The sequence below is a fragment of the Aspergillus stella-maris genome (assembly GCF_047715825.1).
Source record: "Aspergillus stella-maris strain CBS 113639 unplaced genomic scaffold BDV14scaffold_50, whole genome shotgun sequence".
In the NCBI taxonomy this organism is placed as follows: domain Eukaryota; kingdom Fungi; phylum Ascomycota; class Eurotiomycetes; order Eurotiales; family Aspergillaceae; genus Aspergillus; species Aspergillus stella-maris.
Window position 1 is genome coordinate 1 of NW_027396844.1, and position 19,312 is coordinate 19,312.

General features: G+C 50.9%; 8 protein-coding genes across 8 annotated transcripts; 5 read left to right on the plus strand and 3 right to left on the minus strand.

The window, feature by feature from the left end:
* Positions 1-98: 98 nt before the first annotated feature.
* tim9 (protein transporter TIM9) lies at positions 99-797 on the plus strand. The gene is made up of 3 exons (XM_073765561.1): positions 99-254; positions 340-409; positions 505-797. Exons 1-3 carry the CDS (start codon positions 247-249, stop codon positions 697-699), a joined length of 273 nt encoding a protein of 90 aa, XP_073625472.1. The 5' UTR covers positions 99-246; the 3' UTR covers positions 700-797.
* Positions 798-1,887: 1,090 nt separating this feature from the next.
* Positions 1,888-3,973, plus strand: BDV14DRAFT_178124 (putative MFS transporter). Its single transcript, XM_073769531.1, has 3 exons — positions 1,888-2,303; positions 2,352-2,414; positions 2,462-3,973. The coding sequence occupies exons 1-3, from the start codon at positions 2,096-2,098 to the stop codon at positions 3,718-3,720; spliced, it is 1,530 nt and encodes a 509-aa protein (XP_073625473.1). The 5' UTR covers positions 1,888-2,095; the 3' UTR covers positions 3,721-3,973.
* Positions 3,974-4,818: 845 nt separating this feature from the next.
* On the plus strand, positions 4,819-8,717 carry BDV14DRAFT_202665 (F-box protein; the record flags this gene model as incomplete). The annotated part of the gene is made up of 5 exons (XM_073774088.1): positions 4,819-5,360; positions 5,426-6,272; positions 6,810-7,266; positions 7,330-7,594; positions 7,694-8,717. 5 exons carry the CDS (start codon positions 4,819-4,821, stop codon positions 8,715-8,717), a joined length of 3,135 nt encoding a protein of 1,044 aa, XP_073625474.1.
* A 672-nt stretch (positions 8,718-9,389) lies between these two features.
* Positions 9,390-10,140, minus strand: BDV14DRAFT_178126 (uncharacterized protein). The gene has a single exon (XM_073769532.1). The coding sequence runs from the start codon at positions 10,016-10,018 to the stop codon at positions 9,434-9,436; it is 585 nt and encodes a 194-aa protein (XP_073625475.1). The 5' UTR covers positions 10,019-10,140; the 3' UTR covers positions 9,390-9,433.
* A 970-nt stretch (positions 10,141-11,110) lies between these two features.
* Positions 11,111-11,796, plus strand: BDV14DRAFT_104958 (uncharacterized protein). Its single transcript, XM_073765562.1, has one exon. It carries the CDS (start codon positions 11,268-11,270, stop codon positions 11,643-11,645), a length of 378 nt encoding a protein of 125 aa, XP_073625476.1. The 5' UTR covers positions 11,111-11,267; the 3' UTR covers positions 11,646-11,796.
* Positions 11,797-11,807: 11 nt separating this feature from the next.
* Positions 11,808-13,718, plus strand: BDV14DRAFT_104973 (uncharacterized protein). Its single transcript, XM_073765563.1, has 2 exons — positions 11,808-13,260; positions 13,321-13,718. Exons 1-2 carry the CDS (start codon positions 11,947-11,949, stop codon positions 13,609-13,611), a joined length of 1,605 nt encoding a protein of 534 aa, XP_073625477.1. The 5' UTR covers positions 11,808-11,946; the 3' UTR covers positions 13,612-13,718.
* A 969-nt stretch (positions 13,719-14,687) lies between these two features.
* On the minus strand, positions 14,688-16,074 carry BDV14DRAFT_105003 (pectate lyase family protein). Its single transcript, XM_073765564.1, has 3 exons — positions 15,793-16,074; positions 15,431-15,743; positions 14,688-15,383 (listed from the first exon to the last, which is right to left on the minus strand). The coding sequence occupies exons 1-3, from the start codon at positions 15,889-15,891 to the stop codon at positions 14,833-14,835; spliced, it is 963 nt and encodes a 320-aa protein (XP_073625478.1). The 5' UTR covers positions 15,892-16,074; the 3' UTR covers positions 14,688-14,832.
* Positions 16,075-18,513: 2,439 nt separating this feature from the next.
* BDV14DRAFT_191480 (uncharacterized protein) lies at positions 18,514-19,305 on the minus strand (the record flags this gene model as incomplete). The annotated part of the gene is made up of 2 exons (XM_073771501.1): positions 18,514-18,576; positions 18,640-19,305. 2 exons carry the CDS (start codon positions 19,303-19,305, stop codon positions 18,514-18,516), a joined length of 729 nt encoding a protein of 242 aa, XP_073625479.1.
* Between the last annotated feature and the right edge of the window lie 7 nt (positions 19,306-19,312).

A 19,312-nucleotide genomic window follows, 5' to 3' on the forward strand; every position in this document is an offset into this window, starting at 1 on the left:
TCGACCTCGCTTAGTCATACATTAGTCAGGTAGAGTTATCTTAGCTAGGCGGCCGTACCAGCCACCCAATGGAAGATCATCCATCACTTCCCACATCATGTGTAAGTAGCTTGGTCACGTGTATTTCTGAAGAGCTTGCGGCTTGAGCTTCGGAGCTCGATCTGGATAGTGCCAGAATAATATTATCCGCAACTACTCACTCCTCTACCATTTCATCTCCCATTACTTAATCCAAATATAATCATAATGGAACCGTCAGTACTCTTCTTCATTACTATTGCCCTTTTGCGAATTGCAAACGGTATCCCTGCATCCTCGAATTGATGCTAACTTGTCCAGACTTACGGCCGCTGAGCAGCGCACGTTTGAGTCTCGCATGGAGGCCAAGCAGATGAAGGGCTTCATGACCGTACGTTGTCTATCATACCCGATCGCCATCTCTGACCCTAAACTCGCCCCAATCATCAATCCTCACCTAGATGCTAACACATGTCCTTCCACCAGATGTACTCCAAGCTCGTCCAACAGTGCTTCGACGACTGCGTCAACGACTTCACCACCAAGTCGCTCATCAACCGCGAAGAGGGCTGCGTCATGCGCTGCATCGACAAGCACCTCAAGGGATCCGCCCGCATGAACGAACGCTTCCAGGAACAGAACGCTGCCATGATGCAGAGCCAACAGTTGCCCGGACGGTAATCGCGTTTCGTCTTTTCGGTTTGGCTTGTTATATCTGCTCGGCAGTCTCCGTGTATATTAAAACTTGAATGATACTCTCGCCTTGTTACGGCTGAATATGTTTTTCTTGAGGCTAGGATGGCTTCCCCGGGGCTAGGCCAGATAATCGCTTTTGGGTGTCAAGGGCTTTGACATATTGACTGACATCCAGACAATTTCCATCGAAAGTCTATCGTTTACCGCCTGCGACGACTAACTTCCATACCGTTGTTGTCTCACCGCGGAGGGCAAGAACCGGCACTTTTTTGGTCGGTTGATGCAAGGTGGTGTCAATTCTTTGCGAGCGGTTCCACTTTATCCAATCCGAGAACCATTATACACTTGGCAATGCATGGATCCAATAGCGAAGTAATCCTGAGGCTCAGCGAGCCAAGCACTGGATTGCTGGCCGGTGGTGGAGTATCACTCAGGAGCGTCGTGTCTTCTTCCGCCATCTGAGCCGGTCGCAGAGCAATATGCTTGTGCAGCCTGGCCCAGGACGTCTCATACCCTACAAGCAGTGAGCGTGCGACTTGGAGAGTGTCACTGCTACATACAACAAAGTCACAATTCGCGCCGGGGTTCGAGATTAACACATCATCAAAGACGTCCCACGACAATGCCCGATCACAACCGATGCCCTCTTTGAGCTTAGCATCTTGTGATACATCGGTCTACTTTTGAAAAGTAAGAGCTCAGGAAGCTGATGAGACAAGAAACCCAAGCTTTCATCCAAGCGCACCTCCGTCGCCGCATATACATTCTATTCTTCACAGTAATCGGAGACAATCTATACTCGGCACTTCACGATCCCTATCTGCTCCTCGTGAAGATAACATGTTGAGCGATAGATTGACATAATGCTGCCTATCTGAGTGAACAATGACCTCTCGTGAGGGCACCAATCAGGGGACTCTGGCTATCTATGTTTAGGGCCTCCAAATCTCGCCATGGTGGCTAGGATCTCCGCTCTTCTTTCAAAGAAGATATACTACCCCCAGTATATATAGGTTCTCCAACAGCGCTATCAATCCATTCCCGATCGAGCGGCTCCCCGCATCGACCGCGGGAACCCTGGCCACGGGTCTTTCTTGACGTCGCATCAACCGTCCATGATAAGCTGCATCCGGCCAGCCAATGTAACCTCCAAGTCTTGTCGTTCTTGACTCTCCCAGGTAGAGGTGGGGTTGAAATTCTTGGTATGGCCGATAATACGATAAGCTATCTTTCGTTCCAAGATACCGTTGTAGATTATCCCTCGCTATGACGAGCAGTTATCTATCCCTTGCATCGGCCAATTCCTGGCCCTCTTTCATTCTCTATCGCTCGTCCACGATCTGTCCGACAACAATAGTACTGGCAGAGCGACATCAAGGTCATGGACACCAAGGCGTCTCCCTCGTTGACTGCAGTGGGATCACCTGCGTCTGTTGGAAGAGGCTCTCTACCAGATGAAGACCCCAACAAGTACGGCCAGTACGCTCCTGGCGTGGTTGAGAATGTCGCTCATGTGGTCGACCACAAGGCCGAGCGGGCGCTCTGCCGGCGGTTTGATCTGCGGTTGATGCCCGTGTTGGCTGTCATGTGTAGGTTGTACAAGCTTTCGGAGGAATTCCAGCTAACCACGACGATAGATCTATTCAACGCCCTGGATAAAGGAAATCTAGGTAATGCAGAGACTGATGGGATGAGTGATGGTAAGTCTATCCAGGTTCCCAAATAGCTTCAATTACTGACTGAACAGACCTCAACTTCAAGCCCGGCCAATACAACTTGCTACTCTCCATCTTCTTCGTCCCATATGTCATCTTCGCGCCGCCTATCGCCATGCTGGGCAAACGCTTCAGCCCTGCCAAGGTGCTGCCAATCTTGATGTTCAGCTTCGGTTCCTTTACGCTCATTGCATCGTCTGCACATAACTTTGGCAGCATGTTCGCTCTACGTTGGTTCCTCGGCATGTCAGAAGCTGCCTTCTTCCCGCTCGTCATCTACTACCTGACGACGTTCTACCGCCGCGCTGAGCTGGCTCGCCGGCTAGCCCTCTTCTACGCAGCCTCAAACATCGCCAACGCTTTCGCAGGTCTAATCGCCTTTGGCGTCTTCCAGATCAAAAACACACCAATGTCCCAATGGCGATACCTATTCATCATCGAAGGCAGCGCAACAGTCACATTCTCCCTTTTCGCCTTCTGGTACCTGCCTCGCAGCGCCGCAGAAGCCAAATTCCTCTCAGCCGAGGAGAAAGCACTCGCCTTTCACAGAATCCAAGTCGACTCGAGCGCCGTCGTCAACGAGAAATTCAATTTCCGCGAAGCTCTCGGTATCTTCCGGCACCCGTCAACCTACGGCTTCCTAGCGATCGAAATCTGCCTCGGTGTCCCCCTGCAAGGCGTATCCCTCTTCATGCCGCAGATTGTCCAGAGATTGGGCTACTCAACCGTCAAGACAAACCTGTACACTGTTGCGCCGAACATCACTGGCGCCGTAATGCTTCTAATCCTAGCATTCAGCTCTGACGCCGTCCGCCTCCGATCCCCCTTTATCGTGCTCGGCTTCCTATTCACATTCACGGGTTTCATGATCTACGCATCCATCAACGACATCGAGTCCCAAATCCAAGTAGCCTACTTCGCAACATTCATGATGACATGGGGAACATCCGCGCCCTCAGTCCTGCTAAGTACATGGTACAACAACAACATCGCGCACGAAGGCCGGCGCGTGCTACTAACGAGTATCGGTGTCCCACTTGCGAACCTGATGGGTCTCGTCGCGAGTAATGTCTTTCGCGAGCAGGATAAGCCCAAATATATGCCTGCGCTCATTACGGTGGGTGCGTTTGGAGCGACGGGTGCGGCTATCGCTGGGTGTTTGGGGCTGTATATGCTGTTTGATAATAGGAGGAGGGATAGGAGGGATGGGGTCAAGGTTAAGGCTACGGATGTGCCGACTGAGCGGTTGAGGGACGGGCCGAGGGCGCCTGAGTTTCGGTGGTTTTTGTGAGTTTAAATCGGTTTGGGGGGTACTACGGATGATTGCCACTGTCACAGCGTTATAGTTATAGAAACGAGGCAGGTAGAAACGAGACAGACATGAACCTTGGTTTTTGGATTCAAGGTGAAAGGGATGTTTTGCATAGCCACGGGGATAAGTTTTATATACAATGACTCTTTAGCGCTCTATATTCACAGAACAAAAAATACCTATTTACCTACCTACTTAGAATCGCTGGACAGGTACTGATCATTAAGCGCACAGTGCTGTTTGAAGATCAAAGCAATAAGTTTAAAGAACTGCGTGCAAACTTCTGGGTTTCTGAGGCGATAATATACCATGCTGGAACCACATACGGTAAAAGGCGTTGAAACAGAGCAACGGCCAACAATATGGCGTCTAGATGTCATTTTCACGGTAAAACCATGTAGTTCCAACAAGAAACCCTTTTAATTCCACGACCTAATTTTCAGCGTCAATAGTCATACACCAACGTTGATTCCAAATCTATGTAAAATAGTGTTGGAAACCTGATGATGATTCAATCAACAAAGATTCGTTGAAGTGTCATTGAACTGGCGTATGTGAGACCCCCCCCCTTCTCCATGGTATAGTATGGCGAATGACTTTCTTTATCTTCCATAGCCAGATGCTCCAGGTCCCTCTACTTGATCTTCTTCGAGGATATTCACTATGAGCAGCCTTTCACTTCTTGGCTCACGACCTTTTCATAGTTATCTTTCATAGCGGAAAGAGAAACGACCCCCGCACAAAGCAATGTAAGAGACCTTTAGATACTTCCTGAAAACGATAATGGTCAAAGACTCAGATGCGTCGCAGAAGCAGAAGCAAGGGTTTCATATTGTGCTGTCAATAGAGGCTAGAGGCCGGGGCCGATTGTAGATGCGAGAAGAATAGTCCGAAAAACGCATAAAAGGGGGCCGATGCACCTAGATGGATCTCCTTGATAAGAGTGTAATAAAAAACATATGAGCTGACCAAGTCTACCTAGAGTTTGCACGTTATAATCGCCATCTCAAGCCAGATTCCGCCTTTGTCCCATCAAAGTTCTCTCCTGTCGCTGCTAGCCGCCTTATTGTATGCAACATGGGTGGCTTCGGCGAGCTATCCTACGACATCGCGTGTCGGGTTTTCCCTTACCTCCTGCCGGCGCAGATTTTTCGCTGTGAAGGAGTCAACAGAGGCTGGCGAGGCCTTGTCCGAGAGTGGACAACGACCCACGGATACGAGATCATGGTACAATCTGATTGCAAAGCATTGGCGCCGACGAAATCCGAAGATCGCATGCCTTATAAAAGGCTGAAGAACCATGTAAAACAGACGCACTGCGTGGAGACGGGGAGACTATTGTCGGTAACGGTGATAGATGGAATCAAAGCCTGCACCCTTGGCCAGGGAGAAGTCGCTTGGTTTGCGCAAACGAAAGGGGAAACCGCCAGGTGGCCGGAGCCACCTGGCGGCCTATTCTGGCGCTTTCAGGACGAGCTTGAAGACGGATGTATACAAGCAAAAGAGCTATTCAGCCCTGAAAGCCCAAATACAGTGGGATTCACACAGCTTACTGCCAATAGAAAGCGCACCGTCCTGGTGCATCTGGAGACCGACACTTTGTCGCATCGGGTTGTTAGGTAGGTAACCAAGCTTACAGCGCAAGCGGGATTTTGGCTACTTATTGCTAATTTTGTCCATGCAGAGCCGCTGTTGTGTCGTTGCAGACTAAGTCAATAATCTTCAAGCGAGACTACGCCTTTACCCTTCCCCTAGACTATTGTGAAAGCTATGAACGGGTGAATGCTACCATCCCTTATCTCCTGGGCGACTCGCGGGTCTATGCGGGAAGCTGGGACCCCCAAAAGCAGAAATACCTGTTGGAAGCGTACGATCTCTGCACGCAACAAAGGCTGTATAGGAGTGATGTGCTAGATCCGCACTGGCTTTGGTTCAATAAGGAAGTCGTACTCTACTCGGAAGCAACCATAGGCGCCAGATTCAACAAGCTCGCTCGAACCGCAAATGGCACCGAGCTGATCCTGCAGCTCTCCGGTGCCAAACGTGGGATTCCTTACGCAGGGACTGGAATCAAGATCATAGCAGGAGACAACGGGCAATGTATCCAGATCATACCCGCCCCGGATGGAACAACAGTCGACCAAGTCTTCACTCATCCGTCATCGAAGCAGATTGTTATAGTCAACATGACTGGATCTGCCCAAATATGGGACGTGATGAGAACCTACTGGCCCTATACAATCCACCGATTCGTCCGAACCGCAGGAGGTGACTTTGCCTACTTTCCTGCTGAGGTGGTATTTGGCCCAGATAAGGGGTCAGTCGGAGAGGACTATGGGAGCGTAATTGCGATCAATCCGTTCACTATGACAGTCGTTACACTTAAATACATAAGGCAGGGCTTCTACCGGAAACACGAAGAGCTCTTCGGATGCTGCTTGATACCTACCAATGAACCAATCATTCAAAAATCAGCCAAGGAAGTCATGGGCTGCAAGTTCCAAGAGGTGGTGTGTGATACCTTGACAACGGTTCGTCAATGCTATATACCCGGAGGGCCAGAGACTGCTACTTTGCCCCGCAATGCGAGAAGCCATCATAAGGGACGCCAAGCATCTGGCTTGCCTAGCTTGGATCATATTGCTTTCTGGTGTGAAGATGAAAGTCTGTTGTGCAAAGCTCGGAGCGGCTGGTGTTTGCTACGTTACGGTTAGGCAATAGGAATACTCTTCGCAAAAGGCAATGATTTTCACAAAGTGAACTCGAAAAATCTTTATTGAAGTACCTACAATTTCAAGCCGAAGCAAGCTTCTTTGGGAAAGGTAATTGTGGCCCATCATCCAAATGCTTCTTTCCGTAGCGGCTTTGTGGCTGAAGCAGCTCAAACAGGCAGTTATTCAGCTGTTTGCTCCAGGGTTCATCCTCTTTGTACTCTACATATCGATCACACAGAATATAGTAACGCTTGAACATGAGTAGCAACAAAGCAACTGAACAGCAGCCATCCATAAGAACTCTCCTCTTCTCCCCGTTCTCTCCGATTTGTCTAACTTCTCTCATGACTGCAGTGCCGCGAACACTTCGCTATACAGCCTACCAGTATTCCCTATTGTTTACATACTGTTCGACCTGCTCAGTACACTACCCCCTCACGGCTTACCCCTCTGCTACTATCTCAACCCCTCTTTCCCACTATCCTTGCTCTGGGGTGCTTGAGACCAAGCGATATTGCGCCAGACACAATGGAAACACCCAGAGAGGACGGAATCGACAGGAACAACGCGGTGCCCAGCGGCGAGCAAATTAATCAATGCGATAGACTCCCAGACGAACTGCTTCTGAAAGCAATTGGCTATTTGCCGCTACAAGACATCATCACCTGCGAGCGAGTCAATGAGAGATGGCGACAAGCATCGAAACAATGCATGGAGGACGATATCCGGGCCTTCAAGAACGACGATCCCCTCTATGCACCAGGCGGCGTTCTCCAGACCGAGATACAACAACAGGATCAGGAAATCCACTGTGAGTTGAGGAGTTCCTAGAATCTCGGCACCTACCATTCCCACTGTGCTAACCTCTTTTCAGTCACCAGACGGCATTTGATGCGAACCGGAAACGCGCGTAACTTTCTCGAGCTCTCTTCAGCTTTACTCGCATTGTCCGGAGACTTCATTTCCTGGGTCGAAAAACCTAAAGACTCCAATGGTCCAAGCGACACGTTGCACTGGACGGGCAGGCCAAAACAAGACACGAGTGTCAGGGACCAGACGGGTTCGGTCTCAGCGGACTGCCTATGGCCAGGCGGCCCTAGACCATTATCTATCTACGATGTAATGTGCAACGACAATGGGTTGGTGGTGGCTCGTTTAAAAGGTTGTTGTTATGGAGAGATATTGCGCAGGTCTGACGGTTCTTCCCAACTCTGATTATTAGCTCTAACACAAATTAGGGACGTTGCCTACATGGCTCTCAACAATATGAAAGGGGAGAAGTTCAAGTTGCATATCCCCCATGAGATGAAATATTGGACAGGCGGTGAAATGGCCGCATGTCTCTTAGGACAATCTTCGATTTATGTCGCTCAACCGCCAGACGGGGACGGGAGGTGTTACCTAGGAGCTTACGACATTGAGTCGGGGTGTAAAATTTGGAGATCCACGAAGTTTTACAGCTGGAAACAGAATGATCGAAGTCTTTTTAATGTTTGGAGACGGGGGCCCGACAAGACCCGTCCCCGGGTTATTGAAACCGGTCATGGCAAGGAACCTAAGGACCTCATTCTCTGCCCCAAAGAGGAGCATGACCAGATCGATATCATTCAAGGGTCATCAGGACACCATCTTCAGAGTATCGAGCACCCAGGGCGAGGGATAGGCGCCGTTCTTACCCACCCGATTAGCAAGAAAGTGGCTATCGTTGAGGAATTGCGGTCGAACCAGTTCTCTCCACCACATGCAGCTATGACGACTGTTCTCGATGAGCACAGGGTATTGGCAATTCGACACTTCGACAACGAACCAGAAACCGGACTCTCACCTTACCATACCGATATACTCATCATGCCCCGGGTGCATTCCTCCTGGGGTCAAGTCTCTAGCGATAACCCCCTACCCATCGCAATCGATCCGTTCTATATGACGGCTGTCGGACCCGACCCGACCCAACCACCCAACAGCGGCGACTGGGTGGTTCAAGCATTTCAAATTGTAAAGGCACAGGATTCGAAACTTCGCACCCAGTGTGACGGCATTCTATCCGCCTATTTACCCGGAGCCAAATACACGGAGACACCACATGAGTACTTCGTCCCTGCAAACTCCTCGCCCGTGCATGCTTCCAGACCGGATCACAGGATACAGAGCCAGGTCAAGCTGGAACCGGCCCAGCTGGTTGCAATGATTGCCCAGGCAGATGGAAACGGCAAAATTGTCTTTAATGGGCCAGAGAACTCTTATCTCCTAAGTTTAATCTAGCATCTTGTTTCAGGCGCTGTTTGAGTATTCTGTCTGCGCGCTTTTGGAGGCGGATTTTCTTTGCATAGTCATGATGATAGACGATAGACCTTTTTTGGTTAGATTCTTATTTGATGGTTTTTGTTTTGTTGTTTCCTCTTTTTTTTTCATAGCAGTAGCAATGTCCTACTTAGACTGGATGGGCGTTGCGTAGATAAGACGCTCCCAGCCGTAGTTTACAAGACCATTCACGCTCAAAGAGTAACAGCAGTGACGGATGTACCTATTTCTGGACAGGATGTCGCGGCGTTGCTGCGTTCCCTCACTCCTCGTCCTCTGCTTCATAGAACTAGCAATGGTGATTTTCGCCTATATCGTAATACTTCATCTCTTGGCACTGTAGCTGAGGGATTGGGCTCTTCTAAGAGATATGCTTCTCCTCTACAACTACAAGAGAGGCTCCCCGTGCCGGTGACCACAGATAGAAATTCATATTCTTCCTTCATTTCCTCTCAGTCTCTCGCAGTACTTGCCGGAGGAGCGACCAGAAGAAACATCACTTTTACTTCTGGGTGCTAACTGCACACGCGCGAAATACGACGACCGATTCCTCTATAGAGCAACAACGCTCAACTCCATAAACACCCAATAAGAACCCAAGAACCCAAGAACACAGACACAAAAAAAAAAGAAAAAAAGAAGAAGAAGAAGAAGAAGAAGAAGAAGAAGAAGAAGAATCAGATAAACGCCCCCGCCCGATTCGTAAAATCAAGCACACTCCCCAACCCCCTCTGCTCAGCAATACACTTATCCGCAAACCTCAGCGCAACATCCATACAGTTCTCAATCTCAAAGCCCTCCTCTAGCACCCCCATTTCAACAAGCACACCAAGCGCCTCCCTCGTCCAAGAAACACAATTATGACCCTGTTCCCTATCCGGCAACGCAATATCCCCCAGTTCCTCCCTTAACACCCTAAGATTCACACCCTCATATTTCCTTGGAACCTTCCCCACAAAAACCCTAGACAGAATCTGGAACTCAATGCAGGGATCTGAGCTCTTGCGCACGCGGAACCGCCATTTATCGCGCTCGGTTTCTTGCGTGGAGGGGTTGGTGTACATCGCGTCGCTTACGTCGAAGTGCACGTGTGTGCTTGATTTCGGGGTTGAGATGCTTGAGAGCGGGTGGCAGGTGTGTTTTGGGCTGATGAGGATGCCCCAGTGGAAGGCGGAATGGCGGAGTTTTTGGCGCGCTTCGCCGAGGGAGTTTTTGCCGCGGGGGTGGAGGGTTAGGAAGATGCGGGGTTTGTTGCGGGTCATGATGTTGTTGTTTGGTGTCTTTGAAATGTGGTTTAAAAATGTAGTATTGGGTTTGGTTGGGAAGCTGAGCAGAGATCCGGTCTAAGATAGTACTGTGCTTGTGGAGGGCCAGGATATGGAACTTCATCGGACCTTAAATCTAAGGGCTCACTACTTAGTTAGGCGGGGCGCTTATTAAATGGCACATAAGCTGGATAATACGTGGTGTGCTAGCTGCTTGCCAACATACATGATTATGGAGTCGTGAGCCCTGCGATGCCTTTGCAATGCCGCGAATAGTTGGAGCTGCCGCGAGCTGCTGTCCAATTGGCGGTGGCCAGAGCTGGAAAACGTACCCGCTCGACATGTATAAATCCCACGTTCTTGCAGTCTGCGGTGAGTGAGGTATAGCTATCAAGGTAGGTGATTTGTAGAGTTGATTAGGGGCCGAGGAGACATGGCTTTGAGTCGCTGAGTGTAGAGGCCGATCTGCAATTCCTTGTCAGTTCTGGGTGAAGAGAGCTCGTTTTGAGGTGTAAGCTTGGATGCCTTCATGCTGGTATGGTTTGAATAAACTATGTACATGCTGAGTAATATCCCACGTGAGTTGTGTCTAACAGCCGTGACAAGATCCGATGATTCCAGTCAGGGTTGTTGTGACAGTTCCATGGTTGAAAGCATGCGCACTTGGCACAGGCACATGGACCAACTCTACCTCGTCGGGAAAAAGCCCAGGCACACATTCCTAGACGTATAGTCCTTCCCCCCGCAAAGATCTGGAATGGGGATGATCAAAGAGGTTAATCGCCGGGGAGTTTACTTTCAAGCGTCCGCAGTGGACTGCCATCTGAGTCTACGGGGCATTTCAACGCAGACAAGAGAGTCCCAAGCCCGGTGAGATGGACACGTGCAGGCGATGAGATCACCGATGGGCGCGATGCAGCAAGGATGCAAGATGCAGCAGGATAATCTGCCTATGATAATACACTGTCCCAGTCAAATGAATAATAATAGCAGGGAAGACGTCAGACTCTGGCGTGAATGGCTTGTTGATCAGCGCCGTTTGTGATGTCATTGCCGTTGGTGCTTAAATACAGACTCCATACCGGACGCCGACCACTCTTCAGATCTGATCAAATAACTGCTATTCTATCTTCTACCGCTGCTATCACCTAGACTCGAGACCTTGACTATAATTCCGAAGCAAAACACACTCTCGACTACCTACGCACCTACTTTCTGTACTCAACATCACGTGATATCCGCCAAAATGCCCGCCATCTATGACCGCATCGAAGAGGACCTCATCGTCCACGAACGCACCCTCTGGGCCGCCCTAACCTCCGCCAGTCCTGCTGGCGAACTCGAGCGACTGTCCCACCCAGACTGCGTCTACATGTTCCCCAAGAAAGACCTCATCCCCGTGGAAAAGCTAGAAGAGGCGTTCAGGGACCCGTTCCACAAGTTCGACGAATACGACCTGCAGGACGTTCGGCCGGTAGTGATTGACCTGATGGCGGGCACCATTACGTACCGCATTCACGCACGGCGCGACGAAAGACACTATGTGGCGACGGGGTCGTCCACTTGGGGACAGGGATCGGACGGCGAGTGGAAGTTGATTCACCACCAGGAGACGCTGCAATAGATCAGATTCGACGGGCCAATTAATCCATGGTTCTGGGCCGCCTTCTCTTTCCTGTATCGGTTATGATTGATGTGATATGAGCGTTATATGTGATGGGTCACTTTATCTTTGACAGCGGTTTACTCTTAGTTGTCTGTAGTACGGCCGCTAATCTTGACACCGAGAATGCTCCACAACTGCCGACGCTATTGTTTTTAGTTCTTTTAATCAACCCTGCGCATCAGCAATTTCTGCATGCATAATCTGATCGGATTCTGCAAATTCTTCACACTTCTTCAGCTATTCTGTATCATGGTAGACCATGCAATCTAACAAGACCAGCAAGCCCTGGACCGGCTATGTGGTGCCGGTGTCAGTGCCGGATCCCTCGCCGCGCACCCGCAAGATCCTGATTGTGGGCGCGGGTATTGCCGGCATCGCAAGCGCCCTCGCTCTCCAGCATGAGCTAAAACCCCACGAGCCCAATCTTCAGATCACCCTGTTCGAGCGTCACGATGTCCTGTCCACCTCTGGCGGTGCCATCAATCTCACCCCGGTCGCCCAACGACATCTCGACCGACTCGGCGTTCTCTCGGAGCTTGATCGTCAAGGTGCAGACGGCGGTGCAGATGTTGATGCTATCGAGCTCTTCTCCAGCCGATCTGGCCGATCTCTCGGATCGATCGATTTCATCGATGGAAATGGCGATGGGATAGAGGGGTACAAGGGGAGACGAGTGCTGAGGATTGTGCTTTCTCTGGCCATGTTGACCGTAGTCGAGCGGCAGCCCAACATCCGCATTGTATACGGGAAAAAACTTACCAAGGTGTCTGAACACAACGATCAAACCGTCCTCCACTTCGAAGACAACACCTCTGCGGCGGGTGATCTTGTTCTCGGCTGCGACGGCGTCCACTCTGCACTCCGAACGCAATATGTTGAACCTCGTCGACCGTCCGAATATACCGGCCTCGCCTTCATCCAAACAACCATAGATACACCACCACCACCGACCCCTCCAACCCCATCAACAAGAACAAGCTTCAGTCGACCCAGCAGCAGCACCAGCGCAACGGGGAGCACGCAAACATATAATTCTCATCATTCACACAAAAGTCGAAGCACAGCCCGCTCTCTCGGCTCGCACTCCTACCCATCAACACCAACCGTCTCCTCGGCCGACGATGCCCAAACGTATAGCGACTCCGGAATCCCATCACAACCACTTACACCCCGCCAGCAAACCATGCACCCGCCCCCCTTTAAGACGACCGGTCTCGCCATCTCCCGCCACGGTGACCTGCTCGGCAGCTTCTGCGACCGTAACCATGCCAACCTCTTCCTCGCTGCTATAGTACAGATCAATGAGGCCGTCCTGCCGCGGTATCGCCTTGACGCACCTAACTCAGGAACATCTGCCTCGAACCCAGAGTTCATTGACAATCGTGCCCGCCTTGCAATCCACTCTGCTCTCCAATCCGAAATCCACTTCCGCTTCTCGGGCTCCGCAGACCCCTGGGTTCGAGACATTGCTCGTCTCAAGGCGAACTGGATGCTATACCCCGTCTACCAAGTCCGTCCCGGCGGTCGATGGTGGAGAGGGAAAGTCATTCTACTCGGTGATGCAGCGCACGCGGTACGCCCTATCCTCTTTCCCCACCGTCAATCCAAAGACAACCCACTAATAAAGTTATAGATGCCTCCGCGAGACGAATCAGCCGCATACGCCCTCGACGACGCCATAATGTTCGCCCGCACACTTGCGCACCACCGCGACGACCCCCTCCCCCGCATCTTCATGAAATACGAGAACCTCCGCCGTGGACCCGTCGAAGAGGCCTTTTCCGCTGCAGGAAGGATGTGGGCTACGCATCGCGATATGGGATCCCTCGAGGGAAGATGGAAGGAGTGGACTATGCCTTGGGTTCTGTGGAAGTCTAGGGCGAGACGGAGTGAGGCTTGGCGGTTCGATGCTTATGATTCCTAACTTGGAGCAAGGTGTCTCCGGGATACTTTTAAGGACTGTGCATTGCATTGCATTTGCTTGGTTTGATCTGATCTGGTTTGACTTGATATGGGAGTTTGGTTGACTTTCTTTTTATTTTTGGTTCTGTTTCGAGCACACTCGTTTGCATAGTTGGGTTGGATTGGATTGGGACTGTAACATAGAAGGATTGCATTGGGCACATACTTATAGACAGATGGATAGATTGTTGTCATTGCATTGCAGGGCTGGTAATTTGTTTGCTGGATTTTCTACTTTATTATTGTTGTTGTCACTCGCTTTGGCTATATACGAACCAAGATATCGAATATATATATATTTGCATCTTGAACGACTTATCCCAACACGCCTGCCTACCTACCTACACAATCACTTCCTCGGCACAAGCGAATAGCACTATATGACAATGACAAATCACGCCATCCTACTAGAAATAGGTATAGCCGCATATGCTAGGTATTCGAGCGCCGTTCGAGTTCGTGACCACAACTCCCTCTCACCGTATCTGCATCTATATTTGCAATTGCAACCACTCCTACCGCCTCGCAAACCCAATAAATGAACCGCTCACCAACTCAAAGACACTATGAGTAGAGTACATACCTACTACCTACCATCTGTAGTCCTACTCCAGCTTCGCACCTCCTCACCCATCCCATCCCATCCCGGCCCAATACCAACCCTCCCGAATCCCGAATCCCGAATCTTGTTACGGAAGGAACGACCCCAACCTAAGTTCCTGCATCGCTCTTTCCCTCCATGAAGGATATCACTGCTTATAAATCAAGATATGAAAATGGAAGGTGCGATCCTTCGTACCTTCCTTCCTTTTATAGTATGCGGGTATCGGGAAGGTACGTCTAGAAGCTGGAGGAAGGTGCGACTGGGATCCGAATGTAGGGGTCACGGACTTAATTGTCGCGAGCACCGGACTTTGGTACAGGGGTTGGGTTCAGCGGAGGGGGATGAAAGGCGACGAGTCTTCTGCCCAGTATGTAAGTGTTAGAATGCGAATCAATTGCAATTCTTTCCTCGTGCGGACAGCAAGGTAATGTTAAGCTCGGGCGAGAAAAAGTAATAGTACAGGTGTTAATTGTGATGAACTAGTTCTAATTACAGATACAAGTCGTCACTCCGTACTACCCTCTAGCAAAGAGATAAGGAAGTATTTTAGACAGGAGTGTAAGGGTAGGAGTAAAGTGTTTAGAAAGTAAGAGTCTGTCCAGCAGTTCCAACAACAGCAGCCTTGACGGCGTCGGGGCCAAGGGTGGTGTACTCGTACTCGACGGAAGTAAGGGTACCCTCCTCAGCGTCAGCAGTAGCATCACCGAAGTCGTTGTCGCGCTCAACGGCGTAGCCGTCGTCAGTGGAGTAGAGGGCCTTCTTGCCGTCAACGAAGACGTTGGACTCAACAAGGAGCTGGGCACCAATGCGGGTGTTAATGCCGTCGGAGACGCTCTCGTAGTAGTTGTTGTAGATGTGGCCGGTACCGAAGCGGAAGGAGGGACCACGAGAGTTCAAATTGTACCAGTAGTTGTTGGCGTAGGTGACGTGGAGGTGGCCAGAGTCTTCGTCCTCGTTGCTGTTGGAGTGGCCGACGAGAGAGGCCTTCCAGTGGTCGTGGATGAAGGAGTTGGAGACGGTGACGTAGTCAGAGCCGCGCTTGAAGTCAAGAAGACCATCGTAGTAGTCCTTGTCGTGGTCACGGTCAGAGGAGACGTCGACGTGGTCGACCCAGATGTTGTTGGAGTATTCTATTCCAGTCAGTATATTGATGATTTGTTGCAGATGGAATGCGTACCGGCACCGATGGCATCACCGTTGTCGGCGAGAACGTTCTTGATACCAAGGTTACGGATGATGACGTTCTCAACCTCCTTCAGACGAAGACCGAAGCCGTCGAAGACAGCGCTAGAGTCAGCACCGAGGATGCTGGTGTTGCTACCAACGTCGACCTGATCGGCGGTCTCGGTGATGGGACCGCTGACAATGACGACCTTGGGCTCATCGCCAGAAACAGCCGCAGTAAACTCGGCAAAAGAGGCAACAGTGGTGGTGGTACCGCCGGCACCACCAGTGGTGCCACCGTTCAGGCTGGCGTAACCGAAAGCAGACTTTGCAAATCAGTAACAAATTCCAACATGCAAAATGATCTCAACATACGTCGTCAGCACGCTTCTGGAAGCTGCTGGCCGGAGTCGGAGCTGCAAGGGCCGGCCCGAGGCAGCTGACAACGGCGAGGAGGAACTTGAGGTTGGACATTGTGAAGTGAATGTGTGGTTGAAAGAGAGTAAAGGGTTCAAGAAGCAGAAAAAGAGAGTGTATGTGCAATGATTGACAGGCTAGCTGTTAAAGAACGAACGGTTCAACGTCCAAACGGCTCTTTATATAGTTCTCCAAGCTCTGTGATGCTCCACTTGCGCCATCGCGTGTAAAGTAATCGAAACCACCATTCCGGAACGAAATTCTCCTGGGTATGGACTAGAAAGCCAGTCATGATGCTCTCGGCGAGCTGGGACCTTGGTTGGTTCCATAATGCGTTTGAGTTAGAGGGCCGGCGGTTCGTTGACACTGGGGTAGGCGAACGCCAAGGGTCCATAAACGAAGCTCGAATCTCTTGATACGAAGTTATGAATGTCGATCTCTTAGAACAAGCGCCAAGTTCCGTAATGGTGGTGATCTAAGTGAGACCGGAGAACTTCCGTATATGATTATAGCCGGTTTCAGAATGACGTGCCAAGAACCCAAGCTGAGGGCCGAGCGGAGATTCCTCATACCTGACGAGGCTTGGCGTTTGAGACGATCCTGTATGTTGACCATCGGCATGGTCTCGCTGTTGCACAAGAAAGCTTCGCCTCGCCTCGTGCCCGTGGGTGTGATCGGCTGGTGTTCCTTGCAGGGCACACGAAGCTGATCGTCCATCAGCCCTACAGCCCTGCCCAGAAACATCATGTTGACGAGAATGGGCGTGTCTCAAGCTTAAGAGACCTCGCCTCGAAAGTGATGCTATTTTGGACACATAGTTCGGTTTCGATGTACTTCGTACTTCGTTCTCGTATCCCTCATTTATGGGGCCGTATCGGGCATTGCCTCAGTGCCTGTCTAGGTAGCGTGTGGAGCCGATGGATATTGAAGGAAAGCACAACCGCGACCGGAGCAAAGGGGCCCACGGAATAGTTACAAAAGTGTTGAAAAATGGTGCGATATTGTCTCACTAACGACTCATTCACACAGAGGATTGTGGCTCTAGGAAGTCATGCGGAGCCCACTCTTTGGACACGGGCAGTATCCCACGTTAGCCCGGCGGCGCCGGCAACCCATTGCATCACTTTCAAATTTCGAAACCAATATAGACAATGCTCCAACAGCGGATTGATCCTTGTAGGACTTTATGGCGGAATTTGATGTCATTCTTGCCGCACTTGAGAAATATCTGGCGTCATCTCTGGTGCCGTAGTGTCAAACACCAGGAGTAAGGAGTAGGGCCGCTTGGCGCTCGCCACTGGGGTAATAATCCGCCAGCTGATTTAGAGTGTCAACGGCGTAGAGGCTGACAGTGACAGGGGCACGCTACCGACGCCATTTCAGCCTGGACTCGGTTCTCCCTTTCCACTCCTTGCTGCCAAGTACCAACGTTCCCCACTGCCAACATTGAGAGCCTTGTTGGGCAAGAGAGCTCAAGTGAGCATCTTTAGCACTCACCTTCCGGAGACTACCGCCAAGGAAGCAATTAATATCGCCAGAGGATTGGTGTTTGCGACCGTCAGGCGTCAGGCGACAAAGACCCCGGAACCGACTGTAGGGCGAATCGGCCAAGAAAACGACATTGCTGCTGCCTGATACTGCTTTATTTCCGCTTGGCAGAAGAGGGAAAAGGTACCTGGCCAGCTTGTTGTGTTGAAGGTGAGGAGCTCAGCGAGGGAGTGGGTGGAGTGATAAGGTTGCGAAGGTTGAGGTGAGGAAGCCACAGCACCTGACTTTGTGATCCAGTGACATCCTTCTCTCTCCATTCCGCTCGCCATCGTCTGCCAGTCATCTGCCAGTCGTCAACTCATACACTTCATCTATCACGATATCAAAGCATTGGCCTCCGCTAATACAACAGTATCGAGCTCACTGACGCTGAAGGCATTGTGACGCCAACAGGAGCCCCTCTCTCCAAGCACACGGCGACTCGTTCTACCGCAGAAACGTCGATAGTGAAATGCAGAGTACAAGTGGACGGAGAGCATAAGTTTTGGAAGAACTAGATTGGTGAGAAAATGAAAAGCTTCTGGTATTAAGCTTTGACATAGACTAAGGCAGCTTCTTTTGAACGCAAGCATCCTCGATTGTCTGGCAAATGCTGCAGACATCAAATCAACCGCATTTCCAATGAGTGAACACGACTTCGGTCGATAATACCCTTTGCTCGCGAGGCTCGCTACTCCATCATCGTTGAGAGCTCGTCTTTGGCTTCTTGCTGCAGAAGCTGACCGGACCAGGTGATGGTTGGGTGAGTAGACATCAACGAAACGCAAAGGGAGAGCGATATCACCCCACCCATATCTTGTACTGTTCTCAGACGGGTGCTCAAAGATGATTGATTAATTCAGAAGTCGGTAACGACTCGCATCGTACCGCCTTTGAGGAAGAATCCGAGATCATGTTCAAGGTCGCGACAATACCCGCCTTTTGCTCGAACCAAGCTGCAGATGCTTCCTTTGACCGTCCGTTGTCATAGTCCCTGTACGCCCCGAAGCGAAGTGTGTCGTCGGTCCTTGTGTTATACCCGGTGCCCTGACCATGAATATCCTGTGTCCCAAAGAAGTGGCTGATACAGTAGCCTGCCGGAGTTTAAACCCCGACCAACATTTCGAAGCGTTGCAAACTCAGCAACCCTGGTCACCGGCCTGCAAGTCCAATAGCAGTTACTTGTTGACTGATAATAACAACTGCAACAGCGACCTATAAGAACGCTCCACATCAGAGTCAAATCCTTTGACCATGTCACTCGAAAAACCAACTTACAAGAGCCAAGTCAACACCCCGTGCAACTCTGACCTTCCACATTGGTCTGAATTTGTATGGTGGCTTCTGGCCTTGTGCCAAAACGCCGGGATCAGTAACCCGCTCAATGAACGCCACTCTCTGATCCCCAACAACAGCCACTTGCACCAGGTTATCCACATCCATCGCATATATCTCCATGACAGTATCAGCCTCGAGACTATAAGACCGTGGCCTCGAATGCGGAAGCGACATCTTATGCTTGTGTCCTTTTTCAACTGAAGGTCTCGCCGTCATCGGTACGCAAGCATTGGGGAACTGCAGAACTGCCCTAGGTGCTTGGACCGCCACACGACACTTCGCGGAGAGCAAGGGTTCGTTGTCCGTTCTGGCCCCGAGTCGCTTCAGTTCGACGGTGGACGAATCGTACCATCGATTCCGCAGCTCAAACAGCGCAAACCCCGAAGCATCGCGGAAGACGCGGCGCTGTGCGAGACTCCATGGATGGCCATGGACCGTGAATAGCGTGGTCCCGTTCTCGTGGGCGATGGTGTAGTCCAGCGGGTGCCATGGCTCGGGCCTATTGCGGACGGTGATGATCGTTTCTGGCTCGACGGTAGCGACGGTCTCAGGTCGGATCGCTAAGGGCCATTGAGGTCTCGCCGGGGGTGGTGATGTGAACGCCATACATGAT